Source organism: Castor canadensis, chromosome X, assembly GCF_047511655.1.
Source record: "Castor canadensis chromosome X, mCasCan1.hap1v2, whole genome shotgun sequence".
Taxonomy (NCBI): domain Eukaryota; kingdom Metazoa; phylum Chordata; class Mammalia; order Rodentia; family Castoridae; genus Castor; species Castor canadensis.
The window spans coordinates 114,875,716-114,898,672 of NC_133405.1; the positions used below are offsets into that span (position 1 = coordinate 114,875,716).

Consider the following 22,957-nt stretch of genomic DNA (forward strand, 5'->3'; position numbering starts at 1 on the left):
TTTTTTCTGTTGGCAGTATTCCCCAGTTTAGTGAAAGAAGAGGGTTTTTTTTTTTTTTTGCAGTATTGGGGTTTGAACTCAGAGCCTCATGCCTATTAGGCAGGTGCTTTACCACATAAGCCACTCCGCCAGCCCAGAAGAAAAAGTTTTAATTACGTAAAACACTTGGAAAATTACAAAGCTAATTGAAAGGTCATGTTAATGTAAATCAAATCTGTACCTTATTTTTTCCATTTGAGATCTTAATTGAATGCTCTGTTTAGAGAAGATACTGAAGTTTATGACCCATATGGAAATCCACTTATGGGGGTTGGGCACTTTGTAGTCTCAGGTACCTGTAGACCATAAATAAATCTTTTAGCTTAGAAATAATTTTCTTTAAAATAACCATATAGGCTTTGTTAGCAACTACTTGCTGCATGATAATCACTGCTTAATAAAACCCTGATTTTTTAAGATTGGAAGTAGAAAACTGTCCAGTGCTTCAGAAAAAAGCACCAAGATTGATAAGTCATTTTTAGAAAGGAAAAAGAAGTTAGTGAACCTATAATAGTCCATGCTTGCCAAGGACTATCTAGTTTATTTTTAACATTTATTATAGAGAAATAAAGTAAGCAAAATAGTATAATAAGCCCTGGTGTAGCCATTCCCCCAGCTTTAGATATTGATAATTCATGTGGGTAATAAGAGATAAGAAGTCAGAATATGATTGCCTTGTGTTTTTGCTGCCAGACTAGAGTAAAATGGAGGATGATTGGTAGTACATAGCTGAGGAACACTTGAACATGGTGTTAAGACAGTGAGTGGACTTTCAAGTGAGGTGCACTACTTGTGTCACTCATACATCCTTGGATAAATAACATTCTCTGTGCTGCTTTTTTACACATGTAAAGCATTGTACTATATTAGCAGTGTGCAGGTAAAGAATGGAGGCATCAGTGGAGCATGTGACTTAGGAATTATGTCTTGACAGTACAAAAGCTTTCCAAAGAAGTAGGGAAGAAAGGACATTCTTGACACATGCCAAAGCATAAATGCAAAGTTCAGTTAGAAATAATACCAGTCCTACAAATTGTGTCCAGTAAGTGTAAGAGTATATAATAGTTCCTATCTTGTTCTGTTCTGTGCTTATTTTCTTATGTATAAAGCTTGTGTGCACAATAACCAGCAAATAGTAAATGTTCTTATAAAATAGCTTGATTACAAAACACTAGATTTTGCTTAAGATATATATGTGTGTATGCATATGTGTATACATATATACACATATGCATACACACATAACACAAACCTGAAGCATTTTTCAAAACTTTGATTTCCTTTTAAGAACATTTCTGGCATAGGGTATACTAATGAGGGAAATAAATAATTTACTCATAATTTTCTTTTTGTTCATCAAGGCTCATTTGAGTATCCACAAAATAGCTCTGGTACTCACTGGCTATACCTAACTTCCCTGCATTTGATTTTCCCTATCAAAGGGAATTATAACAAGTACAAGTACATTCAATATAAAGAAACAACGTATGTAATGTGCCTGGGGTAGAGTAAGTACTTAGAAAATGACTATTCTTATCATTGTCCCACTTGTCTATAGGAATACCCAATAGAGAATTGACATTTCTGCTAATAAGTACATACTTCCACCTTTAAATTTTCAAACAAATTAATTTCTTATCAAGCAGTGTATAAAAAATTGGTTAGAAGTTCTTGCCTAATGAAACTGGAATGTATATTTGTAACTGGCTATATGTGCGGATGCAGAAACTTTGGCAGTGAAGTAATCCTTTTCTAAGGAGAGAAGTGTGAGATGAACAGTAGTGTCATTTTCCTTCAAATTGCTATTTAAAATGTCCTTACAAAAAGAGAAAAGGTAATGTATTATAGTAAATCAGAAGTGTTGACCAGCTAAATGATAATGATGCATGCACTTTCCGAGCTCAGAGAAAGCAATATTAGCCAGTTGCTAATAAGATCCAGACATGAGATAGTTTCATGGAGGAGAGGGAATATAAGTTTTACCTTGAAGGATAAGTAAGATTTTAATAAGCAGAGAGTTACTGATTGCCCCTTCCCCCTCATCCTGTTCTCATTGAATTTTTGGACTATTCCACAGCTTAGATCCCAGATATATAATTGAGGCCAAGCTAACAAAGAACATCAGTGATCTTTAAGGTTGGTCCCACGAGAGAACTGTTTTAAAGTGCCAAAACAGAGCCTAGCATGGTGGCACACATCCTGTTATAAGCAAACCTAAAATATGCATGGTGAATTGTGAAAACTTTTTTTAATGAAAACACACTGTACTTTTGATAAATGGTAGTAACTTTTGAGAAAGTCTTTTTTCCCTTCTCAATTTAATCAGAAGCAATGAAAAAAAGACATAGGAATCTTACAAACCCTGAGTTGAGTGAGTTCCAGTGGCTCTATCATCTTTGGAAATGAGCTTGTTATAAACAAGTGTAGTAGCCTCTTGACTGTAGTGTATATTATTGTATTTCCATACTTAGTTACATAGTGGCCCCACTATTCTGGGCCGCCATAGCTGAAACCTCTTTCTTCACCCCTCCCCCAAATATATCAACCATGTCACATCTTTTTACATGTCCCTAGGAATATAGAATCATGATTTGGATCTCTTAACTAAGTGCTTTCTTTAAATGTAAATGCTTAAGTATATGTTTTAAACTGTCAATATTGCTTGGTAGGCAAGGTATGTAAGCATTTTACACATTAATATCACATAACTTGCTCAGGAATGAGGAGGAAAAAACAATTCCTAATAAGTATTTACAAGTGATTTTTGTTGTTCTAGCATTCCAAGGGATTGTAGTTCATAGCAAGTTATCATTTATTTTGAAATTTTGAGCCCTAATTTAACATTCTGATGGTACCACCTAAGGGCATAAGATCTTGCATTTTTGTTAAGATGTCCTTTCTGCAAAATTCATTTTTAGCAGAGTAGGATTTTCTCTTTTCCTATAGTAGTAGATATGTAACTTTTTATGTAGTTAAAATAATCCCAGTAATTGAGTTAATACCTGGGCTGTACTGAAAGTTTTGTTTCAGTAATCATGCTTCTTGAGTTCAAACACTGATTTTACTGTTTATGTATATGGACAAAGAATAGCATGGGAATCAAAGGCTTCCAGAAAACTTTAGATTTGGTTCTGTTCCCATTTTAGTGACTCTTGGCACTGAGTGGGTTAAGGAGTTAGTTGGGCTGGAAAGGTTGAGGCAGAAGAGGAAACAAAGGAGTCCACTGTGCCTGAAATGTTTATGTACTAGATTAAGTACTTCCTTTAATCTAAAGAAAAGATTTAGGAATCCATGTGGAAGACTTGTATGTAAGCCCTGGCTTTACCAATTACTGGCTTTTATAACTTTGAGGAAATTAACCTCTATGCCTTAGTTTTCTCATCAGTAAATTGGCGTGACATTGCTGTCTACCTTAATGAATTGTGTAGAAGAAGAAATGAGAGTGCCTGACACTCAGTAAGCACCAATTGAAATTCGTATTTTGGTAATTTTTACTAAGGTAGACAAGACTAAAATCATCAAAATGTTGGTTCTTAGAATTTCTCTTACCATGGAAACATACAATGTTCTCTGTGATTAAAATGATAGTATCTTATATGATAAAACACAATCCAGCATTATAGCCAGCCACTATATGCAACTTTTGTTTATATGCGGCCATTTTGATGTCCCTATTTTATCTGACTATTCCATTAAAAACACATAAGGACTTCTTAAACATGCCCTCCTTCCTATGGACTAAGGCCGTATTCTTGGTAATACCCAATCAGAACGATTAACATGAAACACAATTCTTAAATGTTGGGCTTGATAATTAATGACTTTCCCACAATTGCTGTTTTGGGTCCTTTCTTACTAGCCTGAGGAAATGACAAGATTGAGAAGCACGAACAGACAACTCCAGATAAATGTTGACTGTACACTGAAAGAAGTTGACCTCCTTCAATCTAGAGGTATAGACTTGATTATTTGGTTAAATCCCATAAGTAATAGTGTGGTATTTTAAGCTACTTAAATAGCAATAACTTTGGTTTTGTAGATTTAAGAGATTCCCATGCCCCCATAGTCATGGGCCAGATTGGGGGGATCAAAAATAGTTTTACTTTGGCAGTGATTTAGACTGTTTTATGTTGTTACTTTGCATTTACCTTCTTTTAGTCATTCAGTTTCAATATTTTATAAGTTGGTGGTTTTAATTCAATGACACAATAGAGTTTATATTATGATAGTCATCTAAAATGTTTGTAAAAAAGTAGGGATCCCAAATTAGAGTATCAAAAGTTCTCAGTTTTAAAATAAATTCTATATGGCATTTTATGTTTTGTCATGGGAAGTGTATAATCATGGTGTAGATCTTTGAATTTCTTACAGTAGAAGTTCTCTAACTGACTTTCATTCATCCAGCTCACCAGATTAGAGATGGTCTCCATTTTCTCTGGAAAAATACACCGACTGGTGTACAAAGCTGCTATACACTCTTGACTAATAGGCAACATTTTCACATACCCATATAATGTTGCTTCCATTGGTTGAAATCACTGCCTACTATGTCAGTTATGTCCCCAACACTGTTTATGGCAGTTACTGTATTTCTGCAATTTTAATATTTCACTAACTACCCTGAATGCAGGAGAAAGCTTCTCTTTATATAAAACCCAAAGAAAATTGTTTTTAAGACTCAAAGGCAAATTGGTCAAAATATAAGGATTATAAATCAGATATAAACAAAAAGGGTCGAGGGAGAAAATCATAAGAATCCAAAAGGTCAGAGTGATTTACAAGCATTATTGGTATCTTTCGTGTTACATTCTGAAGAAATCAGAACATACAGATCAGGGTTCAGCAAACTAGGGCCACTGCTGCCTGTTTTTGTAAATAAAAGTTTTAGTTAAATAGTAGCCACACCCATACATATTGTCCCTGGCTACTTTTGTGTTTCAAGGGCACAGTTGAGTGCTTGCAACAGAGATCATATTACAGGTCCACAAAGTCTAATATTTATTATCTGGCCTTTGACAGAAAGTTTACTGACTTCTACTTTAGGTCATCATGAATGTGGCTTATGTAAGACAATGTGGAACTGAGTCATAAAGAAAAGATCTTTGGCAAACGTTAAAATAATGCTATGTTGACTAGGGAGATATAGCTCAGTGGCAGAGCGGTTGCCTAGTGTGCACAAGGCCCTGAGCTTGATCCCTAGCACTGCAAAGAAAAGACTGCTATATTCATGTTTTGTTACATTAAAGTTGATATATAATTTTTATTACTAATTCTGTGTTTTAATCAGCCTTACCCCCACACATACTATTTTTAATTATGGCAGGTAAGAAAGTGTCTATGGTACTTTATATAACACATTTTTAGGCAAGATTAAACAGTACAGGTAGGTGAACTCAAAAGTTACAGAACTATCTGAACAATAAACAGGCAGATTTAAAAGTGACCTATCTAGTCAGATACCCTTTTATTTTCAGAAGCCTAGTCACTGTATAGCCTACTAGTTTTAAGCAATGAAAGAGTCACTACGTGTCAAGTTTTTTTACTTCTCTGGTTTGTGAAGCAAAATAAGAAGTACTAACTGAAATATTTGGTTAGGATGTTTCTGTTAAGCCTTATGGGATCAATTGTAACTTAAGTAATTGAAGAAATAGATCCATGGCATCTTCTAATATACCAAATAGCACTGTGACTTTTACAAGCTATTGTAGGAATTGTTTTTAGAAAATTCTCTTAAAAGCAAATGACATATCCAACTCAAAATATTTTTAATAAAACCTGCACAAAAAAACCCATTATTAAAGTTTTATAAGCCAAGAGTTGTGTTTTGGTCTGCATTTGATGATGACAAACTTACAATAAGTTCTTTTTGGCATCTTAAGGGGACCAGACATAACTATTTAATATGAAATTCTACTTTTCCACACTCTAGAAAACTTTTAAGCTACAGTGGAAATCTAAACTTTTTTTGTTGGGGGTGGGGTAGGTTCAACATTTAGACTAGATATAAGTCAGTGGTACATGAACTGATGAAAAACAGCTTAATTGTTGGTTTTGGTAAAGAAAATTTTTGCTGGGAAAAAAGTCTAGATAAACAAGAGATTCATTATTGTTAAACTGTTAGTACTATATGGTATCCTGTCTAAATATACATGGGTACAGTTACAAAGCTTAACTGGATTTGTATACAATGAACATAGTACAGATAGGTTCATGGAAGTGAAGGGAGGCCCCAAAACTGATAGTAGATCCAAACTGACCTTGGAAGAGTCACAGTAGATGTGGCTAACATATACTACATCAGGGAGTGAACATTTTAAGAGGTGAAAAAATTGTTCTATTTGGAAATTGGTACTGTGTAATCTTCTCATATAATAATCTTGCAGGCAACATCTAACATTGAATTTCAGATTCTCTTTTCATTGAAAATAGGAATCCATGAGCTACTGATGTTTCATATTTATCCAGGGTGCTCAGATATCTCAAAATATAATTTGATTAATCTTTATATATTTGGCTTCTATACATAAAATTTTAAGATAAATTATAAAAGAGCAAACAAGTCAGGCACCCTTTTATTTCTCTTCTTCATTTACTTCCTCAAATGTCCCACAAGCTTTAATTCTGCCTAAAGAGACTAGCTTTTCAATTAGAAGCATTCCCTCAGATAACATATTATATACAAATATTGGTGTGGTTATTTTTTTCTATATTTTGTCACAGTGATAAAACACAACTTCAGTGGGAGGAGGATAGGAATAGTAGAATGAGGTTTGAAACTCTGGAAAACATTTTCTCACATGTTTCATTTATTTCTTTTGAAAAAAATCAAAAGTCCTAACTGCCTGTGATTTGATTTTCTTTATAGGAAACTTTGATCCCAAAGCCATGAATAATTTTTATGACAACATAGAACCTGGCCCAATTGTACCACCAAAACCATCTAAAAAAGGTGAGTAGGGAATGTGACACAAGCATTAGAGAAAATAAATAGGATGACTGGGGCATGGCTCAAGCAGTAGAGCAACTGTCTAGCAAACATGAGGCCCTGAGTTCAAACCTCAGCACTACCAAAAAGAAAAAAAAAAAAAACCTCTAGGATTTCACAAATATCTGAAGAAATTTTCATTTGAGAGATTCATTGACTTGTTCAGCATAAACAAGGTTGCTGTATTGATGTTACTGTGGCAATAATGAAATGTGCCCAAAGTATTAAAAACACAGTAAAAATTATCTCATAATAATTTTTAAGAGTTACTCATTTTAAGGTTAAAACTATAATCCTAAGAGATAACTCATAAAACAATGAAGATTTTAAAGGTCTAATGTTAAAATACAAAGTTCAATTTCAGACAACAAAAGAATCTTTGTATATTCAAAAGGTGAGCCTGACAATTAGATAGGAACTAGGTATAAATCCTGCATATCCAAGTTTTGGAGGAATTATTTTCAGATAGTTGTTACTAAACAACTATTAAAGACATTAAAGATGTTAAAGATATCTAATCTGTTCTCCCAGGTCTTAGGTAAATGTGTAATTGGCATTCTAGTACTTTTATTTAAATGTTGAGCCATTGAATGTAGGGCTTTGCCCCATTCTTATTACTTGTTTTATATGAGACTCTATCTGGAATAATAACTAAAGCATAAACGGTACCTGCCTAGGCAGCATGAGGCCCTGAGTTTAAACCCCAGTAATGCCAAAGCTTTATTTGAATATGTAACATTTTTCATTAGGGAATAAATAGATTCTATCTAAATAATGTAACCTGACCTATGTGTATATTAAGCTCAGTACAGTGTTTATATTTCATTTAAGGATTGCAACACAAGACCCGTTGTTTAATACTACCAATGGATGTTTCATTTGATCTGCATTTGAAATAGCCTGATTTCTAAACTTAGCATAAAAAGTAGTCTTAGAGGATGACTGCCAAGTACTAAAGTTGGCACTATTACATGTGCTTTCATGCTAAAGGACACTGCCCTGCATATACTATATATGTATATATACATATCATGATTACTTTAGCCTTTAAGGTTCAAAAATGAGTCTAGGTTTGATTTTATCTGAGCATCAGGAAGTATCAATTACCAGTAATCAGGCAGGTGAACTTCAGTTAATTGATTCTAGGGCTATCGTGGAGGAACTGATCAGAATTGTGGACAGTCTGTCTCCTGTGAGCCCACGACACATAACTTATCTCCCAGTAGCAGAAGATAAAGCTATACATCTCTTTGGGCAAGGCCAAATTCTTTACTATGCCAAGGGTAAAGCAGTGCTTAAGGAAACTTACAGCTTTAAATGCCTATATAAGATAAGAAGATCTAAAAATCAATGACCTCCAAAGCAGACTGATCTTAAAAAAAAAAAGGAGAAAGAAATTTAAGTCACCACAATCAGGAATGATAGATAACACCTTACATAAAGTGGACACATTTGTTGAAAAATATAAACTACCAACATTGAAAACAAAGTGAACTCTGAAATGGTAGTAGCTATATACTAAAGAAATTGAGTCCATTATCAAAATTTTGGTTTGCTAGTGAGTGAATTCTATCAGTCTTACTTACATTCTTTCAAAAAAGAGAAGGGCATGCTTCCCATCTTTTTCCCTAAAATATATTTGCAAGTGTTTGAATATTTGAACCATGCCCCTAATCCCTCCTAAAGATTTATGTTTGTAGCAAAACATTTCCACAACCCCCTGCCCCTACACATATGGTCTCCCGTTGTACCAACATCCCCCATCAGAGTAGTGCATTTGTTATAATTGAATAATTTACATTGACACCATACCCAAAGTCATAGTTTTCCTTAGGGGTCATTGTTAGTGTTGTACCCCATCTTTTTATTTTATTTTTTAGTGGCTCTTGGGTTTGAACTCAGGGCTTTGGGGCAGGCATTCTGCTTGAGCCCATACCTCCAGCCCCATCCTTTAACAGAGCTAGCAGAACCCTTATTGATAAAGACATTATATACCCATTCCCCACAAAAAATACAAAATTATAGTCCAACTTCTCATGAGCATAAAAACAATAACAAAAATCCTTAATAAAATGTATACAATGTGTCAAAAGGCTGTGTTCAATGGCTCAGTTTTATTTTTTAAAACTGATAGTTTTGTCTTTTCTTTTTTGGTGTTCCACCACTTGACCCATGCCCCCAAGCTCTTTCTTGCTTTAGTTATTTTTCAGATAGGGTCTCCCCATTTTTGCCTGGGCAGGATCCTCCTGTACAAGTGGGATTACAGGCATGAGCAACTGTGCCTGGCTGCCATTTCTTAAACATGTATCAAATGCATCACAGATTTATAAAAAGCTGTTCAGTTGTGTCTGTGAAGTCAGATTTGTTTTCTGTTAAGTGCTTGTATATTCTTTTTTTCTTTTATTTTGGAGACCGGGTCTCTGCATAGCCCAGGCTGGCCTAGAACTCATAAACCTTCTGCCTCCTGAGTTTGCAGATGTGAGCCACCACATCTAGCTTCATTTGTTTCTTAAACTAAATGGGCCTTTTAAAAAGAAGTACATCTAATTTAGTGCATATTGACTTGCAATACCAGTCAACAACAAAAATCAGTACAATGCTAATATAAACAAGTAGGACTAATTTTATTGGGTTGAATAAATGTCTTGGCATTATTATAGATATATAGTGGAACGTTTTATCTAATTGGACTTTGCAGCTTAGCAATACAATGCATGTGGGAGCTCCTCAAGTGAGTAAGTCTCCCCAAACCCTCATTGGAAAATCACACAGGGGCAAGAGCACTGACCTTGGTGTCACAAGACCTGAACACTGTTCCTTGACATCTTGGCCACCTGACCTTGTTCAGATCTAATCAATTACCACACAAAGGTGATCTCCTCAAATACTGACCTGTGTATCTTAGAAGGATTTTGTAAGAGTGAGTGAGATGAAGGCATGTGATGCTATAAAAGTGCTTTACAAATCTAGAGCTTTATCTTACTCTTTGGAACCTAAGGAAACATTTACTCTGCTCTTATTTACTCTGATAATGGAGTTAAGTTTAAATGCCTAAGCATTATGCTTAGAATTCTGGAGCAATAATTTCCAAAGGTGGATTGTAGTAGGGGATTGCATATGGGCTCAGAACCGATTGGAATAACTAGTCTGCCATTTTTACATAATAACTTATGAATTCATAGAAACAGGATGTGGCAGGCACCAGTGGCTCATGGCTCATGCCTGTAATCCTAGCTTCTTGGGAGACTTTGAGGCTAGACCAGGCAAATAGTTTGAGAGACTTCATGAGGAAAATGGACTAGAGGTGTGATTCAAGCAGTACAGCACCTGCTTTGCAAGCAGAAAGCCCTGGGTTGAAACACCAGTTCCACTGGAAAAATAAAAAACTGGGATGCGTACAGTTCTTATCTGTGTTGCACAGTATCTGCTGAGCTTCTGCATACTTAGGCAATTAGAATTCATGAAATGATTTGGGAACACATGTTTGTACTCACCTAAGGTTCATGCTTGTTAGTCAGGCACTCTAACCTCTTGAGCTCCCAGCCCTTTGTGACTTTGGTTATTTTGAGATAGGATATCACGTTTACGCCTAAGCCAGCCTGGACCATGATGCCAGCTTTTGATGTGATGGGGGTCCTGAACTTTTCACCCACGCAATCCTCAAACCACAGTCCTCCCAAGTAACTAGGATTACAGGCTTCAGCCACTGTGCCCACCAGTACATAGCATTATTTTGAGTCATTTCTGATTTTTCAATACTTTTTTTACTCTTTTGATTATTAAATTTCTTGTTGTAATTCATTGTGTATTTTCACCCCATAAACTATTTAACTGTCATCTATTCAGAGAATTGATATATAATCTCCCAAATTTTGCTTTCACATCAACATTTAATTGCTAAGTTTATACCCCTAATCCACTAAAAAGTGGGAATCTCGTGAAATAGGGCATTTGTTCCAACTAATTGGAAAGAGTGGAAAAAGTTGTAAGAGCCACTTCTCTGCATAGGTTGTAAAGCAGTGTTAAATGTAGCACTTGCCCTCACAGGAGAACTGAAGGTAACATGAAGCAATAGGAAGAATAAACACACATGGCCGTGGGTTGCGTCAGCAATCCTTGTGAGCCTGTTCACTCTTGCTGAAGAATCACTTGATCCTTTCTTACTGGCTTTGCTTCTTCTTACGCAGACTCCTCAGACCCCTGCACAATTGAGAGAAAAGCCCGAAGAATTAGCGTGACTTCCAAAGTACAGGCAGATGTCCATGACACCCAGGCAGCAGCCGCAGATGGTTTGTACTTGTGTGTCCAGAGTTTGTGTTAACCTACATAGTTATTGTAAGCAAAACCAGACCTTTATTCAACATGTTCTAGTAGTCACACTAAAAAAGATGAGATTATTTGTAATGTATTTTAACCCAGTATATATGAAAACGCTATGCAATTATTAGTGAGGGGGATCTAACTGATACACAGTGTAAGGCTATTCAAAACTGTCACAGTGAATCCCCCTAATAAAAATGGAAAAAAATTACTGAAATATTTTGTATACCTCGAGCATATCAATTTAGACTGACCACATTTCAAGTATATATTGGGCCAGGCACTGATGGCTCACGCCTGTAATCCTAGCTACTCAGGAGGCAGAGATCAGGAGGATCAGAGTGTGAAGCCAGCCCGGGGAAATAATTTGCGAGACCCTATCACAAAAAATTGGGCTGGTGGAGTGGCTCAAAGTGAAGGCTCTGAGTTGAAGCCCCAGTACTGCAAAAAAAAAAAAGTATATATTGGATAGATCAGTTCTCTGGTAATAGTATATAGAAAAGAAAGCCAAATTTTTGAATGATTTGAAAGCTCTGGATTTTGTAAACTTCTCTCTCTAGTTTCTAATGCTTCCTCGTGGCATTTGGGTAAATATTCTACTTAAATTCCCTTAATGTGCAAAGATCCCCTCCTTAAAAAAGCCATATGAAACTACTTTAAAAATTCCTTTCTCCTTTACCATTGGCATATGTGGAAAAGTAAGTTTCTTAAGAGCTTTTCACTTATCTTTGAAACTTAGGTAGAAAATAGAATTAAAAAAATTGTGTTCTGTATTTTTGAGCAATTCGTCTACTGCATTCTAATTACTATATAAGCAATATTGATAAAATTTGTTTGTGAGGAAGGGCCACACCTCAGACCAGTCACCATCAGCTACTGTGGCCATCCCTGTCTTGTAAGAGTAAATTTATTTCTCTATTTTAGTGCAGGCAAGTAGGAAAATATATAATGCCAAGAGAAGTCTATGGATAAGAAACTAATTGAATAAAATACCAGGAGTTGATTTTCACCCTGCTTTGATATAAGTAGTCAGTACTGGACTTTGTTCTGTTACGGTTTGTTTCAGGGAAACATTTTTTAATTGAAAAGGTAAATAGAAAATAGATGTTAGTATTTTTGATATATAATTGAGTATTAGACTTACTTGATTTTTAAATTTTTCTTTAATAAACACAAGTACTTTAACATTTTTAAAAAGTTGTTTGTGAGGCTTTTCATAGAAATTTAACCTACTGAATTGTTTTTATATATGCCATGAAAGTTTTTCATGCCATGAAAAATAAAAGATTGAGCCCCTCTGCCCTGGAAAATCAAATGAGACAGACATGACTAATTTTATCATAGAGAAGTACTATTTTAACATACCTTTTTTACAAACAAAAGGTAAACTTTTGGGGAGGAGTGGTTCAAGTGGTAGAATGCCTGCCTAGCAAGCACAAAGCCCTGAGTTCAAACTGCAGTACTGCTTGTATGTATTTATATTTGGTAAGTTACTTCAGAATGATGTATTATTCCAAATTAAATAGTCACGGTACTAAACAGATAAGACAGTTCCCAGATACCCTGGATTAGTTAGTTCAGTTATAAATTTTACTTTGGAAATCCTTTTCATATTAAATATTTGCACTGCCACAATCTAAAGTTGAAGACTACATTGGGAATTAACTTCTTCATAAAATAACAAGTCACCTGTCATAGGAAAGGATAAAATTGAGTTTTTAGAGCCTGTTGCATAAAAACTAGTAACAGAAATGTATTAATTTTTTTAAATGTTAGGTTTTCAGGCATATTTTTCTTCTGAAAGATAGTCTACTGTATAAGGGAGGATCTTTTCTGGAAATGGCGTGGTAAACATTTTTTCCTATTACAGAAGACTTTCACAGTGTGCTTTTTCTTCTTTATCAGACCCAAAAGAAACTGAATTAATCTACATATTTTGGAGTCATAAGACAGAAGATGGGTGATGATGGCAACTAAAAGTGGCAATTGAAACAGCTCATCTTCTGTTTGTAGTCAGAGGACTAGACTAAAGAAACCTAGTAATTTTCTGTCCTATTGTAAAACTAAAATGTCTTTCCTGATTGAGGTTGAATCTTATCATAGGGTAAAGTTCAAGGCCTTTACCTTTTGGGAGGCATTCACCACTAAAGACAAATTGATAAGCCAGAAGTCAGCTAGTTAATTTTCAGTGGAAGATATGCTCAGCTGAAAACAGTAACTGACAAAGCTTCCCCAGACCTCAGTTTCTTTTGTTATCTACTTGGAAAGGTTGTTTACCTTAGATCTTCATCTCATTTCCAGTTCACAGTCAGGGTTTCCAGTGGATTCTCTCAGTCTCCTGACCTTGCCCCGTATTCTAGGGTAAATTCCATCTGCAGATCTTTAGACTTCTATTTACTGATTCCATTCTCAATAAGAACCTAAAAGGTGGGATTTACTAATTAACTGCAGCAGAGCTGTTTTTGAACACAAGGCCAGAGAGAATAAGTGTCTATCAGAAATACAAATTTTGAGTTTTTAAATCCTGATGATCAGTTGATACATGAAGGACACTTGAGTGCCAAAGAGGTAAGAAAGAATCTGGGAATAAAAGTCTCTTATATTGAATGAATTTTAGCTTTATGAATGACTAGAATCTTTTTTTCACTATTCTGGGAACAAGTTTGTTATCAACTGCCCCTGACATTTATGAACCATTAATGTAAAACACATGTATATCATGGAAGATGGCACACATTGCATAAGGTGTTTATTATACTGTGAATATATAGAAAGGAAAAGCCAAAGTAGGCTGCAGTTGTTAGGGAAAACCTGTGGAGGAGACAGAATTCATTTTTTTCACTTGGCTAGAATAGAGCTGTGTATGGATAGTGAACTAGGAAGGCAACCTGTTCTTGACTTCTGTCCATCTTCTTACAGCAAGAAAGTCAAACTGTTTAGGATAAAGAGAATTCACATATTATAAAATTTCTGTTTAGCTATGCTTTTCCAGTAGGTAGATTTACTAATTGGCTTACCCCATTAGATAAGGTAGAAAATTACACCTCCCTTTGCTGGTAGTTTTTCATTATATTTGTTCCCATTATATTTGGGAACATTTTTAATCTATTTTCCCTTTTCCTTTAATCCTCATTTCCCTTAGAGCATCTAAGTGGCTCCAAACAGAGTCCTCACACACAACCTCGAGATGAAGACTATGAAGGAGCTCCATGGAATTGTGACAGCTGTACCTTTCTCAACCACCCAGCGCTGAATCGCTGTGAGCAGTGCGAAATGCCACGGTACACATGAATTCAGAAAAGTTGGCACCAGGTTGAGAGTGAAACTTTAAGCACCCACCAGAAGAAAAGGAAACCTTGGGAATCTGTTCATCTGCCCAGCCTTTTCATTTCTGATTGCATGGGGGGGGGGAGGAACAGCACTATGACCACTGCTCACAAAAGGAAAAATAGGGAGGTCTTTCTTTTTTCCTTTCTTAACTCATTGCAGAGTGTGAAGTAGAAGGGGATACTTGAAACTGGGAAAGGATTCACTCCTGAAAGAATGTACACAGAGAAGTCAAGAGGTCTTCTGTAGAATCCCAATTATTAAGTTACTGCTGAGTGGCCCTTATTGTTTAAAGTCAATCTTTGAATCATGGTATGAAATGTTACAGTTTATGCAGACAAACTGTGAATTCCAGAGCAGACTTACCTGGTCACAGCTCTCTGGAAAACCAAGGCTCTCTGTGCTTCTTCCTGCTGCTTCCTGTAAAGGGAAGGGCAGGAAAAAGCACCCAGGATTATTTTTTTCTTTTTTGGCAAAATAATGAGGGTATTTGTAATTGCTGCTTTTTTCAGAGGTAATTTCAAACACACATACATACACAAACAATATACTTTAAAATGTGATTTGTAGCAGTCAGGAGTTAGGCTTATCAGGCCCTTAGTAGCAAAGTACAATCAGAGGTGTAAAGATCCCTTTGGCTTGTACAATGATTCATCAAGCTATATCAACACTGGTAACTAAGAGATAGATTTTTTTAAGTTACTGTATGTTTTTATTATACCATTGGTTTAAAAAATAAAGTATGATTTAATAAATGACATTCTCATAAAATTGTGCTTTGCCAGTAGCACAGTGAGTGTATGCCAAATGCAAGTCCATTCCAAAACCCATGTGGACATGTTGAGTTCAGCTGTGTTTCTTAAGAAATATTTGCAACTCATAGGGCCTGTCTCCACCTCCTTCCAACTTTGTGATGAATTCATAATGTTTACAGCACAGATAATAGTTTGTGTCATAATCCTAATTTAGCTGAAAAAAGTCAGTATGACCTGTTCAACAAAGATGTGTTTGCACATCAATAAACTGAAGTGAAGGAAATTGTAGTTGGCCAATGTCATAAAGTGCACAGGATTAGCAAGAGAAGGCTAGTCAAGAAATACTACTAGGGGCTGAAGATGTGGCTCAGATAGAATGCCTGCCTAGTAAGCACAAAGCCCAAAGTTCAACCCCAATACCAGCCACCCCCACACACAAAGAAGAAAAAAATTGAAAAGCAACTTTTCAGAAATACTGAATTTGTTAAGATAGTTTAGATAATATTCCAGGACTATTTATGAAACAATTGTGAGTGTGGATAAAGTGAAGAGATAAAATCACATGATTTACAATTCATTACTGGAAAATTAATAGCACATTTAAATAATTTCTCTGCCATTGATGAATTTCCTTCTTGGCTCAGATTTGGGTTTTGGAATCTCCTTCCATTTTGGTGAACATAAACAGCAATAAAGTTGGTAGGTTTTCCCGTCCTGAAGGATTTTACCTGAGGTTGTAGCCTTAGGAATACCAGATGTCCCCCTGTGTACACTAACACACTCTTTGTGCTGTCATTGTAATTTAGCAGTAATCTCTGGCAGACCTGGAAAAACAAGCTGCACTTAATAGCATAATGAAACCAAAGGCATAACTCATCATAGTTTTCCATCAGAATCAGAATTTCACACGCTACCTAGAGCATTCAAAAAATTTTCCTTATGTGCAAAACTCCCCATATTATATCCACTCGTTTCCCAAAGTAAGCATGGTTACATAATTATACTGATAAAGCATCTCTCATACAACTGCAGCAAAACTGTGAAAATAATGGTGAGAAAGTAGACAGGCTTAAAAGCATGGGCTTGAAAACAGCATTCTTCAAAGGCTTTTATAACACTGGTCTCCGTCAGTCTCTAATAACAGCCTTGCACTCGTATGGTTCCATATCTCGTTAGTGATGGTCAATCCTACTTGATGTTAGGAAACAGTGTAGGGGATACACACACACAGCTTGGTGTTGTAGCTAAAAGGTTTACCAGTATTCATAGTGTGATGTTGAAATGGCAGCAGTTAATTTGGCAGTTGACAGTTGAAAATGAAAGTAGCATGTCTGAAAACCATCTGATGCTTTATTAAAACCATGTAGATGACCTTAAAACTATTGCATGAAAATACATCAAGGTTAATATGCTGTTATCATACAGTAAATGCATGGTTTCAGTCCTTTGATGACACATCTAATCAGTCATTGCTTTCACCTGCCAGGAGAAGTGAGGAAACAGTTGATTTACTAAGTGTGGAGAGTGGGGTATGAGACATCAGAGATTGACTTTATGGAAGTTTTGAACATGTTAATTTTTAATTGTGTACAAGTTTCATATGCCAACATTGGCTGTATTCAGTTTGTAATAGTGAGCAAAATAATTTGACACTGATAAATTTGATATATTTAACTGTGTCCCGTATATAGACTGCTTCTTGCTTAAGACCAGTTTGAATAAGAATTCACCCATCTTTTGAGGTGCTTTACAGAGGGATCTCCTATTCAGAATGGTATGCATAAACAGTTGGCATATAAACAGATTATGAAATTGGGGGATGCCTGACTGCTGGGGTGCCTATGCCCTTTGGATCAGGTGGTGTACTCCTCGTTTCTTATAAGAGGCTTTCTTTAAAATCCTAGTTTGATATATCTGGTAACATAGACCTGACTATACACTTTGCATCGTTTCACTGTTTTTTAAACTGGGTTTTTAGAAAGCACATTTGACATTCTGTTAAAAAAGCATTGCCCCATAAGTTTTGGAGTTCTGAAAAAGTTTAAAGTGGAAATAGAGGAGCCAGAAACTTCTAAACATTGTAAAATGTTTCAAGTTCATATTGATCTAGTTTGAGAGAAAGTAGAGGGATTTTAAAGAAATGCATAGTAAAAAAAATGTAGTTTTAGAGCAGATTAATGATGGTGGGGGAAAGTGTTGCTACTTTGTTTATTTCCCTAAAAGAAATGGGAAGTGTGAAAAGCAGTTTAATTTTTAAGGAGCTGGTCTCAACTTTAGTACCTTTTAATTATGAAAGAAATCAATGTTTCCTTAAATTTTTGTCATTGCTTTGTCACAGTTACCTAGGGTTCATATCCAACTTTTGTGGCAACTCAAGCTTAAATAGTCTTTTAAAAGGTTATTGTAATGTCCTTCTGACAGTATAAACAGAAAGCAAGAATATAAAGCATAGAATTGTTCTTTAAAAATATCAATGATGTATCCTGGAATGTGAAGATGACCCTTTATAGTTATAAATTGAATTATTTTAATATTGTACCATTGTTAGACCTTGAATGAGTCCATGTTACAGTGTGTGTGTATCTGTAGAGAAAGGACAATTGAAATGTTACTTTAAAAAAATCAAAATTGGTCACTGCCTTTGTTGCACCACTACTGTATCTTTTTGAAAGAATTAACAGTATTTTCCTATTGTGAAAGTTAATTCTGATAATGTTTTCACATTCACCATTTTCTTCTGTATTATTTGCTTCCCCAAATATTTAATACAAGTAGATTTTGCATGGCTTGGGCATTCAGAGATTAATAGAATGATGACTCAATTTTAATTTCTAAAGCCATGAAAAGTTGCTTTGAGACTGAACAATTCTGAGTTCTTATTTATAACAACACCCAATGTCCATGTTTCTTTCCCTTCTGTAAAAGAATTGATCAGTTTCTTCATTAAAGCAGCAAGAAATTATTAAATCTTGTAAATACCATGTGTCCTTTAGATTTCTGTGTATGCTGTGAATGAGTTATTTTGAGATGAAGTTGTACAAAGGCATTTTAAAAGCTATGCATGCATCGTACCTCCAAACAGTACATATTTAGAAAGTCAAAGTTCTGCAAAATAAATTAATAAACTAAAAACAAGCACTACATTCTGCATCTTTTCTGTGTAGTTAGAAATATTTTAGAGTATCAAACTAGCTCTATTTCCAAACATTTATAGATTCACAAACCTAATTAACACATTTTACATTCTTTACTAGAAAATGTAGTAGTTTCAGATTTTGGGTATTAAGTGCACATGTAAGCACCATTATATAAAAATTAGAAAATTCCTTTTTATTACATTTAACATGATTTACAAAAGAATAATTTTCTTTAAAAAAATATGTCAAACACGGTGGCTCATGCTTGTATCCCAGCTACTAAGGAGGCAGAAATTAGGAGGATCACAATTTGGGGCCAGCCTGGGCAAAAAGTTATCAAGACCCCCAACTCAATCAACACCTGTCATCCCAGTTATGCAGAAGGCATACCCAATTTGCTTACTACTCAGCTTCTAAAATTGTGTATATAAGCATTCTTATTTCATCTATCTCCCTGGATTTTTTTGAAGTTAATCCCAGACATATCATTTTCATTTCATTTATAAATAAACTTTTTAACACAACATTATATGTGTCATACCTTACAAAACCACTTTCCAAATACTGAATGTCCAGTATTAAGTCTTCCCAGTAAGTCTTAGACTTTAAAAAAAATAAAGTTTTCCAAATTAGGATCTGAATGGGATACTTGAAACATAATATGTCTGTTAAGTCTTTGTGGACATATATGTATTCTTGCATTCTCCCTCCTTGCCTATCACAGATCATTTATTAACCTGGATAGCTTCATAAGGAAACTTCCTCATCAACTATTTACTCTCCACCACATCTTACAGTTACATAGTAGAAAACATCAGGCTATGCATGGAGTCTGTAATCCAGCACTGGAGAGGCCTGAGGCAGGAGGGTTCAGAGTTGTTTGAAGCCAGCCTGGGCTACATAGCAAAATTTGTTTCCAAAAAAACGCATCAAAATGTCTTTAAAAGTAGTATTGAAGGGAGTGGGGCAAAATGGCAGATTAGACGTGCCCTCTGTTTTAACTCTGAATGAAAAAGAGGTAACAAAGGAAAATACATTCTAAAGAGAGGAAGAGCTTTGGAGATCATGAGGTGGTAGGACAGCTGAAAACCAGACAAACAGGCAAAATAGAAAAGAAAAACAGTCCCAAGCTCCTACGTTAGCTCTTATGGGTGAGGACCCACACACACAATCACAAGGTAAGCCAAACAGCCCTAGTGACAGGCTGGCGATTGTAGTACTGGATAAGCTCCACACTCCCCACAAGCCTTATACCCAGTGCAGGATTTGGTAAGACTATTCCAGTGTGGAAGGCTAGCTTCTGCAAAAAAAAAAAAAAAAAAAGGTATTCCCCTTGTCTCAGCTATAGCAAGACACCCATCTTGAGACAGGCTATCAAGGCTGAGCTACTCTGGGGCCTTGTAAAAAAGAAACAAGCAAGGATCATTGTTTTGGGATACCCTGCCACTGAATCTGGGTGAGAGGTGTGATGTCCTGAAGAAGGAGAGGGTCTGCTGTGGTCCTGCTGGAAAGGTTAAATAGCAGGGAACTTCACCAGTGAGCAGAAATCATTCCTGCTCCCTGTGAGTCCCATCACTTGCCGGTCATGTCTAAACAAAGCACCAAGTAACATCAAGTAACATCAAGCTCCCTGCTGATGTACTCAGCCTACAGGACCTTTCTCATGGCTATGTATCTAGCCTTTCTGGGATGGGGGGATGTGTCTGAGTGCCCTGAGCCCAGGTTGATCCCAAATCATGTGATTTTCACAGCCTCCCACATTGGGCAGAGTGCAAAAGCACCTTCCAGGAACTGCACCCCAGTGTGTGTTTTCTGCCTGGTAGGTCAGAAGACCTAAACACTAGATCCTCTGAATCACACTTCCACAGCCTCATCCTCCGCACTGAAGATGAACTGCCAGTCAGGGTCTAAAAGCACTGCTACCTGCATCTCTGTGTTTGCTGCCAAGCAGCTCTGAAGGCCCAGAGTGCAAGCCTTCTAAATCATGTGAATTCAATAGCCTCCTCAAGTAAGTACCAAAGGAGGTAAATTTGGGGATGGGGGTGGAAGCACTGAAACCTCCAAGAAATGTACCCCAGCATGTTTGCTGCCAAGTGAGACTAAAAGTTGCAAACTCAGGCCTGCCAAATCACATGATTTCCAGACGCCTACCCCTCCCCCATGGTAAGTAAACTGCTGGGCAGGGAGTAGAACCACTGAGACCAGCAGGCAGTGTCTCAGTTCTTATCCTGCCAGTGAAGTCAGTGCTCTTGCCTCACCTCATCCCCCCTCATTGGGGTACATCCCTAGGCTTGGAATTGGGGGGATTTTGGTAGAACAAATGGGAATGTGCTGGGCACACAGGCTGTGAGCTCCCTGTGGCAATAGTGCCTTGCAAACAAGGGAAGCATCTATAATGAAAGTAGCCCAGAACCATACTATAAAAGAATATAGCTAGTTTACCTCAACCTGAACAGGACTTGGGATTAGGCCCAAAGCCCTGAGCATGAAGATGAATGCTTGGCTACTGAACCATATTCCCAGTCTAGTGGTAAGAAACGGCACCTCAACCCTGCCACTGCACTGCCTGCCTGAACATTGTGAATGCTTCAATTGAAAGACTACAGGTAAAGAGAACTTCCAACCAGTGGCTTGGCCTCAAATAACACAAATCCCAATGCAGAAGCCAAGAAATAGGAACAAAAAACTCTTAACATGATTCCTCCAAAACTCAACAACTCCACATTAACAATCACCAAGGATAGTGAAGTGAATGACATCTCAAAAAATCTTTAAAATAATAATGATCAATGAAATTAAAGAAAATATGAAAAAGTGCCTGAATTAATTCCAGAAAACTCAAAGAGTGGAATGAAATAAAACAGATAATGCAGGATATGAAAGATGAATTCAATAAAGATAAAGAAATTCTGAGAAAATCAAATTGAAATTCTGGAAATGAAGCTGAAGTCAAAAAACTGAGTTGAAAGTCTCTCCAATAGACTTGATCAAATTGAGGACAGAATATCAGGGCTTGAAGATAGATGTACTAGAATGTTCTGATGAAGATAAAAAGTATGAACATAGCATGCAAGGTCTCTGTGACACAATTAAAAGACCAAACCTATGGGTCATGGGAATAGACAAACAAGAGGATTAAGCTTAAGGCACAGAAAACATATCCAATAAAGCAATAGTAAAATGCTTCCCAAATTTATGAAGAGGTGGTCCTTAAGATACAGGAGACTTTTAAGACTCCAAACAGATAAGACCAGAAAAGAACCACTCCTAAGCACATTACAGTTAAAAATTAGGTATACAGAACAAAGGAAGGATATTGAAAGCTGTAAGAGAAAGTTGCCAAGTCACCAATGAAGGCAAACTCATCAGAGTAACATTTCTCAACAGAAACTTTAAAAGCAAGGTGAGCATGAAATGATGTATTTTGAGCCCTGATAGAAAACAACTGCCAATGTAGATTACTCTATCCATCCAAGCTATTCTTCATAATTGAAGGAGAAATGAAAACCTTCCATGATTAAAAAAAAAACCCTAAGGCACACTTCATGACCACTACATCAGTATTGCAGGAGATACTTAAAGAGATCCTACATACAGAATATGAAGATAAATGCAGCCATGAAGATACTTGAAAGAATAAATCTGACTAGAAGAATAAAGGAGCAAATAGGAAGTAGCAAGAATTAAACACTACAAAAATAACAAGATGACTAGGACTACTACATACCTTTCAATAATAACTCAAAGTTAATGGTCCCACTTCTCCAATCAAAGACATAATAGACTGGCAGATTTGTTTAAAAAACAAGATCCAACTCTTTGTTCCCTGTAACAAATGCACCTCACTGGCAAAGACAAAAACAGGCTTAAAGTGAAAGGATAGGATATGATTTTACAATCAAATGGAAGCCAAAACCAAACAGGAGTAGCTATACTCATCCCTTAGAAAGCAGGATTCAACCCAAAATTAGTCAAAGAGGGTCACTTCATATTGACAAAGCAAACAATCCATCAAGATGATATAATAATTGTAAACATATGCACTGAATGTCAGCATACCCAATTCAATAAGGTAAACACTGCTAAACAAAAGTGCTGAACAAAAAAAAATAATAAGGAAACCAGAATTAAATGATACAATAGATAAAATGAACATAACAGTCATCTATGGAATAGTCTACACCAAAGCCACAGAATAATCAAGAAAAGAAACAACAAATGCTAGTGGGGATGTGGGGACAAAGGAACCGTCATACACTGTTGGTGGAAATGTAAATTAGTGCAGCTACTAGGGAAACCTGTATGGAGGATCCACGAAAAACTAAAAATACAACTACCATAAATTTCTGCTATACCACTCTGGGCATATATCCAAAGGAATGTGAGTCAGCAAA

At 36.1% G+C, this 22,957-nt stretch overlaps 1 protein-coding gene across 8 annotated transcripts in view; it reads left to right on the forward strand.

Annotated features, from left to right (window-relative positions):
• Tab3 (TGF-beta activated kinase 1 (MAP3K7) binding protein 3) overlaps window positions 1–18,407 on the forward strand; it is a 54,840-nt gene extending 36,433 nt beyond the window's left edge. For 7 of the 8 annotated variants that reach the window (XM_020185244.2, XM_074063417.1, XM_074063418.1 and 4 more), the window contains 4 exons: window positions 3,899–3,992; window positions 6,905–6,988; window positions 11,212–11,313; window positions 14,487–18,407. In XM_020185244.2, coding sequence (XP_020040833.1) covers window positions 3,899–3,992; window positions 6,905–6,988; window positions 11,212–11,313; window positions 14,487–14,635 — 429 coding nt within the window. In that variant the 3' untranslated portion in view covers window positions 14,636–18,407. The remainder of the gene's footprint in view (window positions 1–3,898; window positions 3,993–6,904; window positions 6,989–11,211; window positions 11,314–14,486) is intronic. The other variant, XM_074063419.1, reaches the window with a different exon arrangement.
• The last annotated feature ends 4,550 nt before the right edge of the window (window positions 18,408–22,957 follow it).